The sequence below is a fragment of the Phyllobates terribilis genome, unplaced genomic scaffold (assembly GCF_046119375.1).
Source record: "Phyllobates terribilis strain yellow unplaced genomic scaffold, ASM4611937v1 Scaffold_25__1_contigs__length_18738178, whole genome shotgun sequence".
In the NCBI taxonomy this organism is placed as follows: domain Eukaryota; kingdom Metazoa; phylum Chordata; class Amphibia; order Anura; family Dendrobatidae; genus Phyllobates; species Phyllobates terribilis.
Window position 1 is genome coordinate 5209684 of NW_027362785.1, and position 22292 is coordinate 5231975.

At 48.3% G+C, this 22292-nt stretch overlaps 1 protein-coding gene across 1 annotated transcript in view; it reads left to right on the forward strand.

The window, feature by feature from the left end:
* The window catches only part of LOC141176417 (germ cell-specific gene 1-like protein), a 49899-nt gene that overhangs the window by 26138 nt on the left and 1469 nt on the right, over positions 1–22292 (forward strand). Inside the window, exons 2-4 of the mRNA XM_073660401.1 lie at positions 17096–17143; positions 19559–19711; positions 21029–21140. Coding sequence (XP_073516502.1) covers positions 17096–17143; positions 19559–19711; positions 21029–21140 — 313 coding nt within the window. The remainder of the gene's footprint in view (positions 1–17095; positions 17144–19558; positions 19712–21028; positions 21141–22292) is intronic.

The following is a 22292-nucleotide window of genomic DNA, read 5'->3' on the forward strand; positions in this document are numbered from 1 at the left end:
GTACAGCTGGTATAACCCGGGTATCTCCTGTATATAATGATATATGTACAGCTGGTATAACCTGGGCATCTCCTGTATATAATTATATATGTACAGCTGGTATAACCCAGGTATCTCCTGTATATAATTATATATGTACAGCTGGTATAACCTGGGCATCTCCTGTATATAATTATATATGTACAGCTGGTATAACCTGGACATCTCCTGTATATAATTATATATGTACAGCCGGTATAACCTGGACATCTCCTGTATATAATTATATATGTACAGCCGGTATAACCTGGGCATCTCCTGTGTATAATTATATATGTACAGCCGGTATAACCTGGACATCTCCTGTATATAATTATATATGTACAGCCGGTATAACCTGGGCATCTCCTGTATATAATTATATATGTACAGCTGGTATAACCTGGGCATCTCCTGTATATAATGATATATGTACAGCTGGTATAACCTGGGCATCTCCTGTATATAATGATATATGTACAGCTGGTATAACCTGGGCATCTCCTGTATATAATTATATATGTACAGCTGGTATAACCTGGGCATCTCCTGTATATAATTATATATGTACAGCCGGTATAACCTGGGCATCTCCTGTATATAATTATATATGTACAGCTGGTATAACCTGGGCATCTCCTGTATATAATTATATATGTACAGCCGGTATAACCTGGGCATCTCCTGTATATAATTATATATGTACAGCCGGTATAACCTGGGCATCTCCTGTATATAATTATATATGTACAGCTGGTATAACCTGGGCATCTCCTGTATATAATTATATATGTACAGCCGGTATAACCTGGACATCTCCTGTATATAATTATATATGTACAGCCGGTATAACCTGGGCATCTCCTGTGTATAATTATATATGTACAGCCGGTATAACCTGGGCATCTCCTGTATATAATTATATATGTACAGCCGGTATAACCCGGGCATCTCCTGTATATAATTATATATGTACAGCTGGTATAACCTGGGCATCTCCTGTATATAATTATATATGTACAGCCGGTATAACCCGGGCATCTCCTGTATATAATTATATATGTACAGCTGGTATAACCTGGGCATCTCCTGTATATAATTATATATGTACAGCCGGTATAACCTGGACATCTCCTGTATATAATTATATATGTACAGCCGGTATAACCTGGGCATCTCCTGTGTATAATTATATATGTACAGCCGGTATAACCTGGGCATCTCCTGTGTATAATTATATATGTACAGCTGGAATAACCTGGGTATCTCCTGTATATAATGATATATGTACAGCTGGTATAACCTGGACATCTCCTGTATATAATTATATATGTACAGCTGGTATAACCTGGGCATCTCCTGTATATAATTATATATGTACAGCCGGTATAACCTGGACATCTCCTGTATATAATTATATATGTACAGCCGGTATAACCTGGGCATCTCCTGTATATAATTATATATGTACAGCTGGTATAACCTGGGCATCTCCTGTATATAATTATATATGTACAGCTGGTATAACCTGGGCATCTCCTGTATATAATTATATATGTACAGCTGGTATAACCTGGGCATCTCCTGTATATAATTATATATGTACAGCTGGTATAACCTGGACATCTCCTGTATATAATTATATATGTACAGCCGGTATAACCTGGGCATCTCCTGTATATAATTATATATGTACAGCTGGTATAACCTGGGCATCTCCTGTGTATAATTATATATGTACAGCCGGTATAACCTGGGCATCTCCTGTATATAATTATATATGTACAGCTGGTATAACCCGGGTATCTCCTGTATATAATGATATATGTACAGCTGGTATAACCTGGGCATCTCCTGTATATAATTATATATGTACAGCTGGTATAACCCGGGTATCTCCTGTATATAATTATATATGTACAGCTGGTATAACCTGGGCATCTCCTGTATATAATTATATATGTACAGCTGGTATAACCTGGACATCTCCTGTATATAATTATATATGTACAGCCGGTATAACCTGGAGATCTCCTGTATATAATTATATATGTACAGCTGGTATAACCTGGGCATCTCCTGTATATAATTATATATGTACAGCCGGTATAACCTGGGCATCTCCTGTGTATAATTATATATGTACAGCCGGTATAACCTGGACATCTCCTGTATATAATTATATATGTACAGCCGGTATAACCTGGGCATCTCCTGTATATAATTATATATGTACAGCTGGTATAACCTGGGCATCTCCTGTATATAATGATATATGTACAGCTGGTATAACCTGGGCATCTCCTGTATATAATGATATATGTACAGCTGGTATAACCTGGGCATCTCCTGTATATAATGATATATGTACAGCTGGTATAACCTGGGCATCTCCTGTATATAATTATATATGTACAGCCGGTATAACCTGGGCATCTCCTGTATATAATTATATATGTACAGCTGGTATAACCTGGGCATCTCCTGTATATAATTATATATGTACAGCCGGTATAACCTGGGCATCTCCTGTATATAATTATATATGTACAGCCGGTATAACCTGGGCATCTCCTGTATATAATTATATATGTACAGCTGGTATAACCTGGGCATCTCCTGTATATAATTATATATGTACAGCCGGTATAACCTGGACATCTCCTGTATATAATTATATATGTACAGCCGGTATAACCTGGGCATCTCCTGTGTATAATTATATATGTACAGCCGGTATAACCTGGGCATCTCCTGTATATAATTATATATGTACAGCCGGTATAACCCGGGCATCTCCTGTATATAATTATATATGTACAGCTGGTATAACCTGGGCATCTCCTGTATATAATTATATATGTACAGCCGGTATAACCCGGGCATCTCCTGTATATAATTATATATGTACAGCTGGTATAACCTGGGCATCTCCTGTATATAATTATATATGTACAGCCGGTATAACCTGGACATCTCCTGTATATAATTATATATGTACAGCCGGTATAACCTGGGCATCTCCTGTGTATAATTATATATGTACAGCCGGTATAACCTGGGCCTCTCCTGTATATAATTATATATGTACAGCTGGAATAACCTGGGTATCTCCTGTATATAATGATATATGTACAGCTGGTATAACCTGGGCATCTCCTGTATATAATTATATATGTACAGCCGGTATAACCTGGACATCTCCTGTATATAATTATATATGTACAGCCGGTATAACCTGGGCATCTCCTGTATATAATTATATATGTACAGCTGGTATAACCTGGGCATCTCCTGTATATAATTATATATGTACAGCTGGTATAACCTGGGCATCTCCTGTATATAATTATATATGTACAGCTGGTATAACCTGGGCATCTCCTGTATATAATTATATATGTACAGCTGGTATAACCTGGGCATCTCCTGTGTATAATTATATATGTACAGCCGGTATAACCTGGGCATCTCCTGTATATAATTATATATGTACAGCCGGTATAACCCGGGCATCTCCTGTACATAATTATATATGTACAGCTGGTGTAACCTGGCATCTCCTGTATATAATTATATATGTACAGCTGGTATAACCTGGGCATCTCCTGTATATAATTATATATGTACAGCTGGTATAACCTGGGCATCTCCTGTATATAATTATATATGTACAGCTGGTATAACCTGGGCATCTCCTGTATATAATTATATATGTACAGCTGGTATAACCTGGGCATCTCCTGTATATAATTATATATGTACAGCCGGTATAACCTGGGCATCTCCTGTATATAATTATATATGTACAGGTGGTATAACCTGGGCATCTCCTGTATATAATTATATATGTACAGCCGGTATAACCTGGATATCTCCTGTATATAATTATATATGTACAGCTGGTATAACCTGGGCATCTACTGTATATAATTATGTATGTACAGCTGGTATAACCTGGGCATCTCCTGTATATAATTATGTATGTACAGCTGGTATAACCTGGGCATCTCCTGTATATAATTATATATGTACAGCTGGTATAACCTGGGCATCTCCTGTATATAATTATGTATGTACAGCTGGTATAACCTGGACATCTCCTGTATATAATTATATATGTACAGCCGGTATAACCTGGGCATCTCCTGTATATAATTATATATGTACAGCCGGTATAACCTGGGCATCTCCTGTATATAATTATATATGTACAGCTGGTATAACCCGGGTATCTCCTGTATATAATGATATATGTACAGCTGGTATAACCTGGGCATCTCCTGTATATAATTATATATGTACAGCTGGTATAACCCAGGTATCTCCTGTATATAATTATATATGTACAGCTGGTATAACCTGGGCATCTCCTGTATATAATTATATATGTACAGCTGGTATAACCTGGACATCTCCTGTATATAATTATATATGTACAGCCGGTATAACCTGGACATCTCCTGTATATAATTATATATGTACAGCCGGTATAACCTGGGCATCTCCTGTGTATAATTATATATGTACAGCCGGTATAACCTGGACATCTCCTGTATATAATTATATATGTACAGCCGGTATAACCTGGGCATCTCCTGTATATAATTATATATGTACAGCTGGTATAACCTGGGCATCTCCTGTATATAATGATATATGTACAGCTGGTATAACCTGGGCATCTCCTGTATATAATGATATATGTACAGCTGGTATAACCTGGGCATCTCCTGTATATAATTATATATGTACAGCTGGTATAACCTGGGCATCTCCTGTATATAATTATATATGTACAGCCGGTATAACCTGGGCATCTCCTGTATATAATTATATATGTACAGCTGGTATAACCTGGGCATCTCCTGTATATAATTATATATGTACAGCCGGTATAACCTGGGCATCTCCTGTATATAATTATATATGTACAGCCGGTATAACCTGGGCATCTCCTGTATATAATTATATATGTACAGCTGGTATAACCTGGGCATCTCCTGTATATAATTATATATGTACAGCCGGTATAACCTGGACATCTCCTGTATATAATTATATATGTACAGCCGGTATAACCTGGGCATCTCCTGTGTATAATTATATATGTACAGCCGGTATAACCTGGGCATCTCCTGTATATAATTATATATGTACAGCCGGTATAACCCGGGCATCTCCTGTATATAATTATATATGTACAGCTGGTATAACCTGGGCATCTCCTGTATATAATTATATATGTACAGCCGGTATAACCCGGGCATCTCCTGTATATAATTATATATGTACAGCTGGTATAACCTGGGCATCTCCTGTATATAATTATATATGTACAGCCGGTATAACCTGGACATCTCCTGTATATAATTATATATGTACAGCCGGTATAACCTGGGCATCTCCTGTGTATAATTATATATGTACAGCCGGTATAACCTGGGCATCTCCTGTGTATAATTATATATGTACAGCTGGAATAACCTGGGTATCTCCTGTATATAATGATATATGTACAGCTGGTATAACCTGGACATCTCCTGTATATAATTATATATGTACAGCTGGTATAACCTGGGCATCTCCTGTATATAATTATATATGTACAGCCGGTATAACCTGGACATCTCCTGTATATAATTATATATGTACAGCCGGTATAACCTGGGCATCTCCTGTATATAATTATATATGTACAGCTGGTATAACCTGGGCATCTCCTGTATATAATTATATATGTACAGCTGGTATAACCTGGGCATCTCCTGTATATAATTATATATGTACAGCTGGTATAACCTGGGCATCTCCTGTATATAATTATATATGTACAGCTGGTATAACCTGGACATCTCCTGTATATAATTATATATGTACAGCCGGTATAACCTGGGCATCTCCTGTATATAATTATATATGTACAGCTGGTATAACCTGGGCATCTCCTGTGTATAATTATATATGTACAGCCGGTATAACCTGGGCATCTCCTGTATATAATTATATATGTACAGCTGGTATAACCCGGGTATCTCCTGTATATAATGATATATGTACAGCTGGTATAACCTGGGCATCTCCTGTATATAATTATATATGTACAGCTGGTATAACCCGGGTATCTCCTGTATATAATTATATATGTACAGCTGGTATAACCTGGGCATCTCCTGTATATAATTATATATGTACAGCTGGTATAACCTGGACATCTCCTGTATATAATTATATATGTACAGCCGGTATAACCTGGAGATCTCCTGTATATAATTATATATGTACAGCTGGTATAACCTGGGCATCTCCTGTATATAATTATATATGTACAGCCGGTATAACCTGGGCATCTCCTGTGTATAATTATATATGTACAGCCGGTATAACCTGGACATCTCCTGTATATAATTATATATGTACAGCCGGTATAACCTGGGCATCTCCTGTATATAATTATATATGTACAGCTGGTATAACCTGGGCATCTCCTGTATATAATGATATATGTACAGCTGGTATAACCTGGGCATCTCCTGTATATAATGATATATGTACAGCTGGTATAACCTGGGCATCTCCTGTATATAATGATATATGTACAGCTGGTATAACCTGGGCATCTCCTGTATATAATTATATATGTACAGCCGGTATAACCTGGGCATCTCCTGTATATAATTATATATGTACAGCTGGTATAACCTGGGCATCTCCTGTATATAATTATATATGTACAGCCGGTATAACCTGGGCATCTCCTGTATATAATTATATATGTACAGCCGGTATAACCTGGGCATCTCCTGTATATAATTATATATGTACAGCTGGTATAACCTGGGCATCTCCTGTATATAATTATATATGTACAGCCGGTATAACCTGGACATCTCCTGTATATAATTATATATGTACAGCCGGTATAACCTGGGCATCTCCTGTGTATAATTATATATGTACAGCCGGTATAACCTGGGCATCTCCTGTATATAATTATATATGTACAGCCGGTATAACCCGGGCATCTCCTGTATATAATTATATATGTACAGCTGGTATAACCTGGGCATCTCCTGTATATAATTATATATGTACAGCCGGTATAACCCGGGCATCTCCTGTATATAATTATATATGTACAGCTGGTATAACCTGGGCATCTCCTGTATATAATTATATATGTACAGCCGGTATAACCTGGACATCTCCTGTATATAATTATATATGTACAGCCGGTATAACCTGGGCATCTCCTGTGTATAATTATATATGTACAGCCGGTATAACCTGGGCCTCTCCTGTATATAATTATATATGTACAGCTGGAATAACCTGGGTATCTCCTGTATATAATGATATATGTACAGCTGGTATAACCTGGGCATCTCCTGTATATAATTATATATGTACAGCCGGTATAACCTGGACATCTCCTGTATATAATTATATATGTACAGCCGGTATAACCTGGGCATCTCCTGTATATAATTATATATGTACAGCTGGTATAACCTGGGCATCTCCTGTATATAATTATATATGTACAGCTGGTATAACCTGGGCATCTCCTGTATATAATTATATATGTACAGCTGGTATAACCTGGGCATCTCCTGTATATAATTATATATGTACAGCTGGTATAACCTGGGCATCTCCTGTGTATAATTATATATGTACAGCCGGTATAACCTGGGCATCTCCTGTATATAATTATATATGTACAGCCGGTATAACCCGGGCATCTCCTGTACATAATTATATATGTACAGCTGGTGTAACCTGGCATCTCCTGTATATAATTATATATGTACAGCTGGTATAACCTGGGCATCTCCTGTATATAATTATATATGTACAGCTGGTATAACCTGGGCATCTCCTGTATATAATTATATATGTACAGCTGGTATAACCTGGGCATCTCCTGTATATAATTATATATGTACAGCTGGTATAACCTGGGCATCTCCTGTGTATAATTATATATGTACAGCCGGTATAACCTGGGCATCTCCTGTGTATAATTATATATGTACAGCCGGTATAACCTGGGCTTTGGTTAGGACTCCATCAGTCTATACATTTACAATCCGCCTCTCGTCTCCATAACAGCCAAAGCAGCTTTAACCCCTTACTCCCTGGAGCAGGTAATTGCCCTCCGATTTACTCTGGTCCTGGCAGGTCAACGGCGGTGCTGGGGGACATCAGCAGGGCAGGGAGTTATTAGCGGTGCGGGGGTCATCGGCGGTGCAGGGGGTTATTATCTGTGGGGGGGGGTTACCGGCGGTGCTGGGGGTTATTATCTGTGCGGGGGTCACCAGCGTGCTGGGGGTCATCGGTAGGGCAGGCGTTATTAGCGGTGCGGGGGTCATCGGCGGTGCAGGGGGTTATTATCTGTGGGGGGGGTTACCGGCGGTGCTGGGGGTTATTATATGTGCGGGGGTCACCAGCGTGCTGGGGGTCATCGGTAGGGCAGGGGGTTATTAGCGGTGCGGGGGGTTACTGGCGGTGCTGGGGGTCATCGGCGGTGCAGGGGGTTATTATCTGTGCAGGGGTTTACTGGGGGTTATTAGCAGTGCTGGTGTCGCCGGCGTGCTGGGGGTCATTGGCGGTGCAGGGGGTTATTAGCAGTGCGGGGTTCATCGGCGGTGCAGGGGGTTAATATTTGTGCAGGGGTCATCGGCGTGCTGGGGGTCATCAGCAGGGCAGGGGGTTATTATCTGTGGGGGGGTCACTGGCATGCAGGGGTCGCCGGCGGTGCTGGGGGTCATCGGTAAGGCAGGGGGTTATTAGCTGTGCGTGGGTCATTATCTATGCGGGGGTCGCCTGCGTGCTGGGGGTTACTGGCGGTGCTGGGGGTCATTGGCCATGCAGGGGGTTATTAGCGGTGCAGGGGTCGCCGGCGGTGCTGGGGGTCATCGGTAAGGCAGGGGGTTATTAGCTGTGCGGGGGTCATTATCTATGCGGTGGTCTCCGGCGGTGGTGGGGGTTATTAGCGTTGCGGGGGTCGCCGGCGGTGCTGGGGGTCATCGGTAAGGCAGGGGGTTATTAGCTGTGCGTGGGTCATTATCTATGCGGGGGTCTCCGGCGTGCTGGGGGTTACTGGCGGTGCTGGGGGTCATTGGCCGTGCAGGGGGATATTAGCGGTGCGCGGCTCACCGGCATGCGGGGGTTTCCGGCGGTGGTGGGGGTTATTAGCGTTGCGGGGGTCGCCGGCGGTGCTGGGGGTCATCGGTAGGGAAGGGGGTCATTATCTGTGCGGGGGTCTCCGGCGTGCTGGGGGTTACTGGCGGTGCTGGGGGTCATTGGCCGTGCAGGGGGATATTAGCGGTGCGGGGGTCACCGGCATGCGGGGATTTCCGGCGGTGGTGGGGGTTATTAGCGGTGCGGGGGTCGCCGGCGGTGCTGGGGGTCATCGGTAGGGCAGGGGGTCATTATCTGTGCGTGGGTCATTATCTGTGCGGGGGTCTCCGGCGTGCTGGGGGTTACTGGCGGTGCTGGGGGTCATTGGCCGTGCAGGGGGATATTAGCGGTGTGGGGGTTATTATCTGTGTGGGGGGTTTCCGGCGGTGCTGGGGGTTATTAGCGGTGCAGGGGTCGCCGGCATGCTGGGGGTCATCGGCTGTGCAGGGGGTTATTAGCGGTGCGGGTCTCATCGGCCGTGCAGGGGGTTATTATCTGTGCAGGGGTCACCGGCATGCTGGGGTTTCCGGCGGTGCTGGGGGTTACCGGTGGTGCTGGGGGTCATCGGCGGTGCAGGGGGTTATCTGTGCGGGGGTCGCCGGCGTGCTGGGGGTTATTATCTGTGCAGGGGTCATTATCTGTGCGGGGGTCGCTGGGGGTTATTAGCTGTGCGGGGGTCATTATCTGTGCGGGGGTCGCCGGCGTGCTGGGGGTTACTGGCGGTGCTGGGGGTCATTGGCCATGCAGGGGGTTATTAGCGGTGCAGGGGTCGCCGGCGGTGCTGGGGGTCATCGGTAAGGCAGGGGGTTATTAGCTGTGCGGGGGTCATTATCTATGCGGTGGTCTCCGGCGGTGGTGGGGGTTATTAGCGTTGCGGGGGTCGCCGGCGGTGCTGGGGGTCGCCGGCGGTGCTGGGGGTCATCGGTAAGGCAGGGGGTTATTAGCTGTGCGTGGGTCATTATCTATGCGGGGGTCTCCGGCGTGCTGGGGGTTACTGGCGGTGCTGGGGGTCATTGGCCGTGCAGGGGGATATTAGCGGTGCGCGGCTCACCGGCATGCGGGGGTTTCCGGCGGTGGTGGGGGTTATTAGCGTTGCGGGGGTCGCCGGCGGTGCTGGGGGTCATCGGTAGGGAAGGGGGTCATTATCTGTGCGGGGGTCTCCGGCGTGCTGGGGGTTACTGGCGGTGCTGGGGGTCATTGGCCGTGCAGGGGGATATTAGCGGTGCGGGGGTCACCGGCATGCGGGGATTTCCGGTGGTGGTGGGGGTTATTAGCGGTGCGGGGGTCGCCGGCGGTGCTGGGGGTCATCGGTAGGGCAGGGGGTCATTATCTGTGCGTGGGTCATTATCTGTGCGGGGGTCTCCGGCGTGCTGGGGGTTACTGGCGGTGCTGGGGGTCATTGGCCGTGCAGGGGGATATTAGCGGTGTGGGGGTTATTATCTGTGTGGGGGGTTTCCGGCGGTGCTGGGGGTTATTAGCGGTGCAGGGGTCGCCGGCATGCTGGGGGTCATCGGCTGTGCAGGGGGTTATTAGCGGTGCGGGTCTCATCGGCCGTGCAGGGGGTTATTATCTGTGCAGGGGTCACCGGCATGCTGGGGTTTCCGGCGGTGCTGGGGGTTACCGGTGGTGCTGGGGGTCATCGGCGGTGCAGGGGGTTATCTGTGCGGGGGTCGCCGGCGTGCTGGGGGTTATTATCTGTGCAGGGGTCATTATCTGTGCGGGGGTCGCTGGCGTGCTGGGGGTTATTAGCTGTGCGGGGGTCATTATCTGTGCGGGGGTCGTCGGCGTGCTGGGCGGTGCTGGGGGTCATTGGCCGTGCAGGGGGTTATTAGCTGTGTGGGGGGTTTCCGGCGGTGCTGGGGGTCATTATCTGTGCGGGGGTCATTATCTGTGCGGGGGTCATCGGCATGGCAGGGGGTTTTAAGCGGTGTGGGGGTCATTATCTGTGCAGGGGTCACCGGAGGTGCGGGGGGTTACCGGCGGTGCTGGGGGTCATCGGCTGTGCAGGGGGTTATTAGCGGTGCGGGTCTCATCGGCCGTGCAGGGGGTTATTATCTGTACTGGGGTCACCGGCATGCGGGGGTTTCCGGCGGTGCTGGGGGTTATTATCTGTGCGGGGGTCACCGGCGGTGCGGGGGATTACCGGTGGTTCTGGGGGTCATCGGCGGTGCAGGGGGTTATTAGCGGTGCGGGGGTCGCCGGCGTGCTGGGGGTCATCGGTAGAGCAGGGGGTTATTAGCGGTGCGGGGGTCATTATCTGTGTGGGGGGTCACCGGTGGTGCGGGGGGTTACCGGTAGTGCTGGGGGTCATCAGCGGTGCGGGGGTTATTATCTGTGTGGGGGGTTTCCGGCGGTGCTGGGGGGTCGCCGGCGTGCTGGGGTCACCGGAGCGGCGGTGATTAGGCCTTTGTCCTCTACACAGATCCTTCCCTCTGTGGAGCGGGGACCGGATGGCGGCATTAGTGGTGGGGGACGGCGCGGACTCGTCGGGATCCTCTTCCGGGATTTGGAGGCTTGGTGGGTTTCGGGATCTCCATTTCTGAGGCCGCTGCTCATCGGATCCCAGTCGCTGAGTCCAGGACTTCTTGGCCGGTCGTGATCCGCTTTTGCCACAATCTGCGGCGATTGTACCGTTGCTTTCAGAACTTTACTGTAAAAACGCATCAGGATCGCATCGTGTGAACACAGCCCTAGTGGTGAAATCTGCATGGTCCGGCTCCTTGGGATATTGGGCTGAGCAGCCGCTGGTGCCCTATGTGGACAGGATCCCTTTAAGTCAGGAAGAGCATTGGCCCTTTAAGAAAGGGACATTAAAACAGATCATTAGGCTTAATAGAGCCGGGACGTCTCACGACAACACCGGGTGGCAGAGTCTGGATGATTCAGCCGAGTCTGGAGCCAAATCATCCTCCATGTGCAGATGAGAGACGTCCAAGATCTCTACGTACATCCAGCCGGCACGCTGCCTCCATGGCAGACGCCGCCATCCTGCTGTGCACGGCTTTCTCTGTCTCAGGACTATCCTGAAATCCTCTGCGCTGCAGTGGACCTTGCTCCTTCTCTTTTGTCCCTCTCCTGTGATCCCTGGGTGGTCACTATGGAAGGTTTGATTGTGCTGATGTCAGGCAGCTGCTGGTAAAGGCTTCGCATTTATCAGTGCTACGGGCTCTTCTCTCCATCCACGGCTCGTCCTGGGACCGTCCACTAATGATCCAGGTTATTGAGCTCGCAGGCGATAATGTTATAGCGTCCCATCTTCTGACTTATTCCTTTTCCCAATGCCGGAATAATTGTCTTCCTGATCCCCATGCCCCTCGGAGACCCTTCCCGCCTCGTCGCGGCATGCATTATACATGGAGTCATTATTACTGGGGCTGAGGTGGAGCTTCAGTTCTCCACGTCGTCCTCTGCCTCAATTCTCCCTCCAGCAAAATCCGATAGACTATACGGTGGGCAACCTTCAGAGGAGGGTGGTGGTCCTACCACACAGATGGAACTTCTCTGCTTCCTGAGAAACAAGACTTTTAGGGTGGACAGTTCAATGTGGCTTAGTCTAAACATTTATCATCCCACGTGAGCCCCCCGGGATTAGTCCAGGCCACTTTTCCACTCTCTGTAAATTAGAAACGATTAGTAAATCTGTCCCAAGGTTTTCTCCTGTTTTCGGGATAAGACTCTGTAGGTTAGGACAACGGTGAGGCAACCTGAAAGCCACTAGGAATAGAGGAGCAGAATAAGTCGTTGGTGGTCTTCCCATATGTGGTGTCAGTGGTCTACTTGCTTACGATGGATATACACTTATTTGTGTTAAAGTTTGTCATCCTGTTTGTGGTACTAGTTGTTCTCAACGTTGTAATAGTGGTTGTTGTCCTCCAGGTTCTGGAGGTGGTCGTCACCTGGTTGTAGTGGTGGTTGTCACCTTGGTGTTGTGGTTGTTGTCCTCCTGGTTGTGGTGGTGGTTGTAGTGTTGGCTGTCCTCATGGTTGTAGTTGTTGTCATCCTCCTGGTTGTGGTGGTGGTTGTTGCCTGGTTTTAGAGGTGCTTGTCGCCTGGTTGTAGTGGTGGTTGTCCACCTGGTTGTAGTAATAGTTGTCGTCCTGGTTGCTGGTTGTAGTCCTCCTGGTTGTGGTGGTGGTTGTCATCTAGTTGTAGTAGTGGCTGTCCTCATAGTAGTTGTCCTCCTGGGTGTAGTGATGGTTGACCTCCTGGCTGTGGTGGTGGTATTTGTTGCCTGGTTATAGTTGTGGTCGTCCTCCTGGTTGTGGTGGTCATTCTCGCTTGGTTTTAGTGGTTGTTGTCTTCCTGATTTTGGTGGTGGTTGTAGTGGTTGTTGTCCTTCTGGTTGTAGTAGTTGTTGTCCTTCTGGTTGTGGTGGTGGTTGTCCTCCTGGTTGTAGTGGTGGTTGATGTCCTGGTGTCTGTGGTTGTACTCTTGTCTCCGGTGGTGGTGGATGTCCTCTTGTTTGTAGAGGAAGTTTCCTACTTTGGTTGTCTTTGTAATTCTGGTGGTTGTCCTTGTGTCTGACTTCTTGTTTATGGTGACGAATGTCTTCCTGTTTGTGGTGGTGGTGGTTGACCTCTTGGTTGTAGTGGTGGTTGTCCTCCTGGTTGTGGTCGTGGTTGGTGCCTGGTTTTAGTTGTTGCTGTCCTCCTGGTTGTAGTGGTGATTCTCTTCCTGGTTGAAGTGGTTGTTGTCCTCCTGGTTGGGTTTAAAGTTGTTTTTCAGTTTGTGGTTGTGGACGGTAACTCATTCATGGCGGTTGTTTCTCTCCTTTTTACTGTGCTACTGTTTTCCTGCTTGTGGTGGTAGTTTTACTTTTTTTTGGTGTACACTTTACCTGTTGTTTGTGCTGGTAGTTGTTCTCTTCTTTATGATGATTGTTCTCCTCTTGTATATCATGGTAGTTGACAATTTTTTATGTTTCTTGTGCTGGTTTTTCATTTGTTTGCCTTTATTGTCCTTTTGATTTTGTGGTGGTTGTGCTCTTGATTGTGGTGGTGGTTGTCCTTTTATTTGTGTTGATTTTCCTACTGTTTATGGTGGTAGTTGTCCTCTTTTTTGTTGTGGTCATAGAGGCTACTTGTTTTGAATGTTGTGCTACTTTTTGTGGTAGTAGTGGTCATCCTTTTATTTGTAGTGGTTATCATGTTTGTTGTAGTGCTGCTTGTACTCCCGTCTCTGGTAGTGGTTCTCTTCTTGTTTGTGATTGTGGTTGACCTCTTGTTTTTAAGAAAGCTTGCACCTTTTTAGTAGTAGTGGTGGTTTCCTTTTTTGTGATTGTACTTGTCCTTTTTTAGTGGACATTGGCCTACCTTTTGTTTCAGTGGTAGTTGTGCTTATATTTGAGGTATGAGCAGATGTCCTGGTGTTTGTGGTTATACTCTTCTTTGTGGTGGTGGTGGATTTCCTCTTGTTTGTAGGGGAAGTGTCCTACTTGTGGTTGTCTTTGTATTTCTGGTGGTTGTCCTAGTTTGTCCTCTTGTTTATGGCGACAATTGTCCTCCTGTTTGTGGTGGTGGTTGTTGTCCTCCTGTTGGTGGTGGTTGTTGTCCTCCTGTTTGTGGTGACAGTTGCCCTGTTTGTGGTGACAGTTGCCCTGTTTGTGGTGACAGTTGCCCTGTTTGTGGTGACAGTTGCCCTGTTTGTGGTGACAGTTGCCCTGTTTGTGGTGACAGTTGCCCTCCTGTTGGTGGTGGTTGTTGTCCTCCTGTTGGTGGTGGTTGTTGTCCTCCTGTTGGTGGTGGTTGTTGCCCTGTTTGTGGTGGTGGTTGTCCTCCTGTTTGTGGTGGTGGTTGTTCTGTTTGTGGTGGTGGTTGTCCTCCTGTTGGTGGTGGTTGTTGTCCTCCTGTTGGTGGTGGTTGTTGTCCTCCTGTTGGTGGTGGTTGTTGTCCTCCTGTTGGTGGTGGTTGTTGTCCTCCTGTTGGTGGTGGTTGTTGTCCTCCTGTTGGTGGTGGTGGTTGTCCTCCTGTTGGTGGTGGTGGTTGTCCTCCTGTTGGTGGTGGTGGTTGTCCTCCTGTTGGTGGTGGTGGTTGTCCTCCTGTTGGTGGTGGTTGTTGTCCTCCTGTTGGTGGTGGTTGTTGTCCTGTTGGTGGTGGTTGTTGCCCTGTTTGTGGTGGTGGTTGTCCTTCTGTTTGTGGTGGTGGTTGTTCTGTTTGTGGTGGTGGTTGTTGTCCTCCTGTTGGTGGTGGTTGTTGTCCTCCTGTTGGTGGTGGTTGTTGTCCTCCTGTTGGTGGTGGTGACAGTTGCCCTGTTTGTGGTGACAGTTGCCCTGTTTGTGGTGACAGTTGCCCTGTTTGTGGTGACAGTTGCCCTGTTTGTGGTGACAGTTGCCCTGTTTGTGGTGACAGTTGCCCTGTTTGTGGTGGTTGTTGCCCTCCTGTTGGTGGTGTTTGTTGTCCTCCTGTTGGTGGTGGTTGTTGTCCTCCTGTTGGTGGTGGTTGTTGTCCTCCTGTTGGTGGTGGTTGTTGCCCTGTTTGTGGTGGTGGTTGTCCTCCTGTTTGTGGTGGTGGTTGTTCTGTTTGTGGTGGTGGTTGTTGTCCTCCTGTTGGTGGTGGTTGTTGTCCTCCTGTTGGTGGTGGTTGTTGTCCTCCTGTTGGTGGTGGTTGTTGTCCTCCTGTTGGTGGTGGTGGTTGTCCTCCTGTTGGTGGTGGTGGTTGTCCTCCTGTTGGTGGTGGTGGTTGTCCTCCTGTTGGTGGTGGTGGTTGTCCTCCTGTTGGTGGTGGTGGTTGTCCTCCTGTTGGTGGTGGTGGTTGTCCTCCTGTTGGTGGTGGTTGTTGCCCTGTTTGTGGTGGTGGTTGTCCTCCTGTTTGTGGTGGTGGTTGTTCTGTTTGTGGTGGTGGTTGTTGTCCTCCTGTTGGTGGTGGTTGTTGTCCTCCTGTTGGTGGTGGTTGTTGTCCTCCTGTTGGTGGTGGTTGTTGTCCTCCTGTTGGTGGTGGTGGTTGTCCTCCTGTTGGTGGTGGTGGTTGTCCTCCTGTTGGTGGTGGTGGTTGTCCTCCTGTTGGTGGTGGTGGTTGTCCTCCTGTTGGTGGTGGTGGTTGTCCTCCTGTTGGTGGTGGTGGTTGTCCTCCTGTTGGTGGTGGTTGTTGTCCTCCTGTTGGTGGTGGTGGTTGTCCTTCTGTTTGTGGTGGTGGTTGTCCTTCTGTTTGTGGTGGTGGTTGTTCTGTTTGTGGTGGTGGTTGTTGTCCTCCTGTTGGTGGTGGTTGTTGTCCTCCTGTTGGTGGTGGTTGTTGTCCTCCTGTTGGTGGTGGTGACAGTTGTTCTGTTTGTGGTGGTGGTTGCCCTCTTCTTATATTTTTGATGGTAACACAAACCTTGTGTTTGTGTTGCAGGTTGTCTTGTTTTTGTTGGTGGTTGTCCTCTTTGTGGTAGTGGTTGACCTATTTGTGGTGATGGTCATTGTTCTGTCTGTGGGTTTTGGTGTGGTGGTTTGTGGTTGTTCTCGTCCTACTGTATCCATATTTGTGATCTTTTTTTGGATGACATTGTTCAGAAAGTTTCATCAGTGATTCAGACCTCGATCAATGAATGTCCCAGCGTCAGGGAAGGAGACTGCGGACCCCATGTTCAATCACGAGTAACGTCGAGGGTCCGATGTAATAGCACAGATCTCTTCTGGGATGGAAGTGTCACTAATGTTCTCCGTGATGTATCGGGAGAGGGAGACTTATTTGCAAACCACATTTATGCTAATGCTCAGCAGCCGGTCGTGTCAAGGTCGCGCCACGTTCTCCGTCCATCGGTGACATGTAGGACACAAACCTCGAATACATCAGAATTCCCCCAGGAGGTCGCATGGGTTCACGTCTTTCCTCCTCTTCTTCAGAGCTGCATTATTCCTTATCTACTATGTATCGATCTCTTATCTATCTAATATCCATCTTTTATTTTCCAGGTGAGAAATGTCGCAGTTTCATCGCCCTCACGCCCCCTGCAGACAGAGGTGAGAGCTGCGTACATTTTTGGAAAATAATTTTTATTTTTTTAAATATTTGAAATTAAGTTTTGGAAACAAACAAGGAGCAGGTCTGCCACCTGGTATAACATGGGGGTCTGATATAACCTGGGAGTGTGATATAGGTGTCTGGTGTTACATGGGTGTCTGGTACAATATAAGAGTCTGATTCAACGTAGGTGTGTGAAATAGATGCCTGGTATAATATAGGTGCCTGGTATAATATAGGTGCCTGGTATAATATAGATGCCTGGTATAATATAGGTGCCTGGTATAATATAGGTGCCTGGTATAATATAGGTGCCTGGTATAATATAGAGGTCTATGTAATACAGTCCTCTTCTTCATTTCTTTGTATGTCACATGCTGCCACCTAGTGGTAATTCCTCAGTTTGCTGTGCACGCTACTAAATTAATGGGAGTCTCCCGAAATTGGAGGCCCCGAACCTGTTACCTGTTTAGCTCCCCTCTCCCGGCCCTGCCCCGAGGCACGCGCCCCTCTCCCGGCCCTGCCCCGAGGCACGCGCCCCTCTCCCGGCCCTGCCCCGAGGCACGCTGCCCCTCTCCCGGCCCTGCCCCGAGGCACGCTGCCCCTCTCCCGGCCCTGCCCCGAGGCACGCTGCCCCTCTCCCGGCCCTGCCCCGAGGCACGCTGCCCCTCTCCCGGCCCTGCCCCGAGGCACGCTGCCCCTCTCCCGGCCCTGCCCCGAGGCACGCTGCCCCTCTCCCGGCCCTGCCCCGAGGCACGCTGCCCCTCTCCCGGCCCTGCCCCGAGGCACGCTGCCCCTCTCCCGGCCCTGCCCCGAGGCACGCTGCCCCTCTCCCGGCCCTGCCCCGAGGCACGCTGCCCCTCTCCCGGCCCTGCCCCGAGGCGCGCTGCCCCTCTCCCGGCCCTGCCCCGAGGCGCGCTGCCCCTCTCCCGGCCCTGCCCCGAGGCGCGCTGCCCCTCTCCCGGCCCTGCCCCGAGGCGCGCTGCCCCTCTCACGGCCCTGCCCCGAGGCGCGCTGCCCCTCTCCCGGCCCTGCCCCGAGGCGCGCTGCCCCTCTCCCGGCCCTGCCCCGAGGCGCGCTGCCCCTCTCCCGGCCCTGCCCCGAGGCGCGCTGCCCCTCTCCCGGCCCTGCCCCGAGGCGCGCTGCCCCTCTCCCGGCCCTGCCCCGAGGCGCGCTGCCCCTCTCCCGGCCCTGCCCCGAGGCGCGCTGCCCCTCTCCCGGCCCTGCCCCGAGGCGCGCTGCCCCTCTCCCGGCCCTGCGCCGAGGCGCGCTGCCCCTCTCCCGGCCCTGCGCCGAGGCGCGCTGCCCCTCTCCCGGCCCTGCGCCGAGGCGCGCTGCCCCTCTCCCGGCCCTGCGCCGAGGCGCGCTGCCCCTCTCCCGGCCCTGCGCCGAGGCGCGCTGCCCCTCTCCCGGCCCTGCGCCGAGGCGCGCTGCCCCTCTCCCGGCCCTGCGCCGAGGCGCGCTGCCCCTCTCCCGGCCCTGCGCCGAGGCGCGCTGCCCCTCTCCCGGCCCTGCGCCGAGGCGCGCTGCCCCTCTCCCGGCCCTGCGCCGAGGCGCGCTGCCCCTCTCCCGGCCCTGCGCCGAGGCGCGCTGCCCCTCTCCCGGCCCTGCGCCGAGGCGCGCTGCCCCTCTCCCGGCCCTGCGCCGAGGCGCGCTGCCCCTCTCCCGGCCCTGCGCCGAGGCGCGCTGCCCCTCTCCCGGCCCTGCGCCGAGGCGCGCTGCCCCTCTCCCGGCCCTGCGCCGAGGCGCGCTGCCCCTCTCCCGGCCCTGCGCCGAGGCGCGCTGCCCCTCTCCCGGCCCTGCGCCGAGGCGCGCTGCCCCTCTCCCGGCCCTGCGCCGAGGCACGCTGCCCCTCTCCCGGCCCTGCGCCGAGGCACGCTGCCCCTCTCCCGGCCCTGCGCCGAGGCACGCTGCCCCTCTCCCGGCCCTGCGCCGAGGCACGCTGCCCCTCTCCCGGCCCTGCGCCGAGGCACGCTGCCCCTCTCCCTGGTGCTTCAGGACTGGGCAGCTCTGCTTTCTCTGCTTGCCGTGTATCAGTAATTAGATCTCTTCCGCTGATCGGTATTGACCAGAAATTCCCATAACTGCAATAAAAATAATAGCCGAGAAAGTTAAAAAAAGAAAACGCCGCGCAGGCAAAGAATCCGATCCGGTGTGACATCAGAATTACCATTTATATTGAGAAATGGCCGAAAGATGCGATAATCTGCGGGAAGGAACAAAAAATAACAAAGCATGGCTCCTGGGATCAGTTCTTGCTACATGTAACCATGATCATTGGACTTGCGCTCTAGTCACAGCCAAAGCTGCATCTAGACCCACGCGATGTCCATACCAGGGACGGGGGCTGTGACAACCTCTCAGACGTGACCTTGTTGTCGGTGGTATAATGGTGCTTATGTGTCTTGGCGCAGGTGTCTTGTGGCTCTCCATCGTTGCCGAGGTCTTGTACATCACGTTACTCCTCACAGGGGTCAGCCTCATGTCGGTGGAAGTTTGTTACTATACCTCCGTGATTGACGGCCTCAAGCTCAATGCCTTTGCCGCCATATTTACCGTCTTATCAGGTGAGTCGCTCTTGGGTTCTTCACATTACAAAGTTCTCCAGAGGTTTCTTCTCGTCTCCTGGATGAGAGGAGAGATGTAGTGAGGAGATGGTCTTCACCTTGGCCTCCTACGTAGACAATATCCAGATCAATATGTTCTTTCCCCCAAAGCTTTGAGTGGATTTTCGAGTGGACTCCAAAAGGTTTCTAAAAATGTCAGCATGAAATTTGAGGAGTCTGAAATGTAGAGGAACCATCTGAGCTCCTTCCGCGAAGGTTGGCTTTCTTTTTTTTGGGGAAAATACAAGAGCCGTATCCTACAAACTAAATAACATCTGACTTGTGACCTACCTGATAGAATTCACACGGCGCGAATCATGGGGTGCCAGATGTGATACGTGCACAAATTTCATGGGGTTGGCTCCACCAGACGATCCAACTCTCTCCATGGTGGACCTTCTTGTTGGCTGCTTCATCTTTCGAAACAAAAGTCTAGTGATTGCGGATGACCATAGACTATGGACCACTTGTGAGGGAAGTCTTCTGCTCCACTCAACCCAACATTTAGGACCATCCTCTCACCATGACCTCATCCTTTTTCTGAACTTTGCCGATTGTCTTCTGTTCGCGTATTTCCGAAGGTCAATTCCGATGGTCAATATTGGTCGGGAACTTGGTCAGGAGTAAATGTATGAGATCAGGAGCAAAACATTTCCAAAATTGGTGGAATCTGATTTATAGAGGAACCGTCTGATTTTGATATCTCCTGAGCTTGAGATCTTTCCATGAGGTTTGGCTTTTTTTTTTTGTAGGGTGGAATACAAGAGTCGTAGTCTACGAGTCCACGTGAAGAACAATGGCTGACAACGACCAATTGATCTACATTGTAGAATTTACACCGATCAGGTTTTAGGATGCCGGATGTGATACGTGGTGGATTGTGCACAGGTTTTTGAGGTGGCTCCACCACACAATCCAACTCTCGCCATGGTGGTCCTCCTTAATGGCAGCTTCATCTATCGGAAAAAAACGACTTCTGGATAAACTCTCGATAGACCCTCTCATTGAACAAAATGATAATACCAACCCTCTATTAACCAGAGCTGTGGGTTTTTGTTGCCATTCGCAGATTGAGGACGATGTCAATGAGGGTGGTGTACTGCTGTCCTCTCCACTCAATCTTGGGATTTGGGACCATCAAAGTCTTCTTCTTCTCTTCTATTTTTCGAAAATCAGCCAATATGTTTCGGGGTGTTTGCCCCTCTTCAGAGCAAAGCGAGTATGATTATTTTTTGGAAACAGATGAGACATTAATAACAATAACGATGTATTTTACAGGGTTGCTTGGGATGGTCGCACACATGATGTACACAACAGTGTTCCAGATGACGGTCAACCTTGGTCCGGAGGATTGGAGACCTCAGAACTGGGACTACGGCTGGTCCTACTGGTAAGTCAAGTATTGTTTATCCAAAAGTCAACCATCGGAAGTAAAGGTCTTCTTCTGACTCTCTGGTTATACCAGCTGTAAATATATAATTATATACAGGAGATACCCAGGTTATACCGGCTGTACATATATAATTATATACAGGAGATGTCCAGGTTATACCAGCTGTACATATATAATTATATACAGGAGATACCCAGGTTATACCGGCTGTACATATATAATTATATACAGGAGATGTCCAGGTTATACCAGCTGTACATATATAATTATACACAGGAGATGCCCAGGTTATACCGGCTGTATATATATAATTATATACAGGAGATGTCCAGGTTATACCGGCTGTATATATATAATTATATACAGGAGATGTCCAGGTTATATCAGCTGTAAATATATAATTATATACAGGAGATACCCAGGTTATACCGGCTGTACATATATAATTATATACAGGAGATGTCCAGGTTATACCAGCTGTACATATATAATTATACACAGGAGATGCCCAGGTTATACCGGCTGTATATATATAATTATATACAGGAGATGTCCAGGTTATACCGGCTGTATATATATAATTATATACAGGAGATGTCCAGGTTATACCAGCTGTAAATATATAATTATATACAGGAGATACCCAGGTTATACCGGCTGTACATATATAATTATATACAGGAGATGTCCAGGTTATACCAGCTGTACATATATAATTATACACAGGAGATGCCCAGGTTATACCGGCTGTATATATATAATTATATACAGGAGATGTCCAGGTTATACCAGCTGTACATATATAATTATATACAGAGGATGCCCAGGTTATACCAGCTGTACATATATAATTATATACAGGAGATGTCCAGGTTATACCGGCTGTATATATATAATTATATACAGGAGATGTCCAGGTTATACCGGCTGTACATATATAATTATATACAGGAGATGCCCAGGTTATACCAGCTGTACATATATAATTATATACAGAGGATGCCCAGGTTATACCAGCTGTACATATATAATTATATACAGGAGATGCCCAGGTTATACCAGCTGTACATATATAATTATATACAGGAGATGTCCAGGTTACACCAGCTGTACATATATAATTATATACAGAGGATACCCAGGTTATAC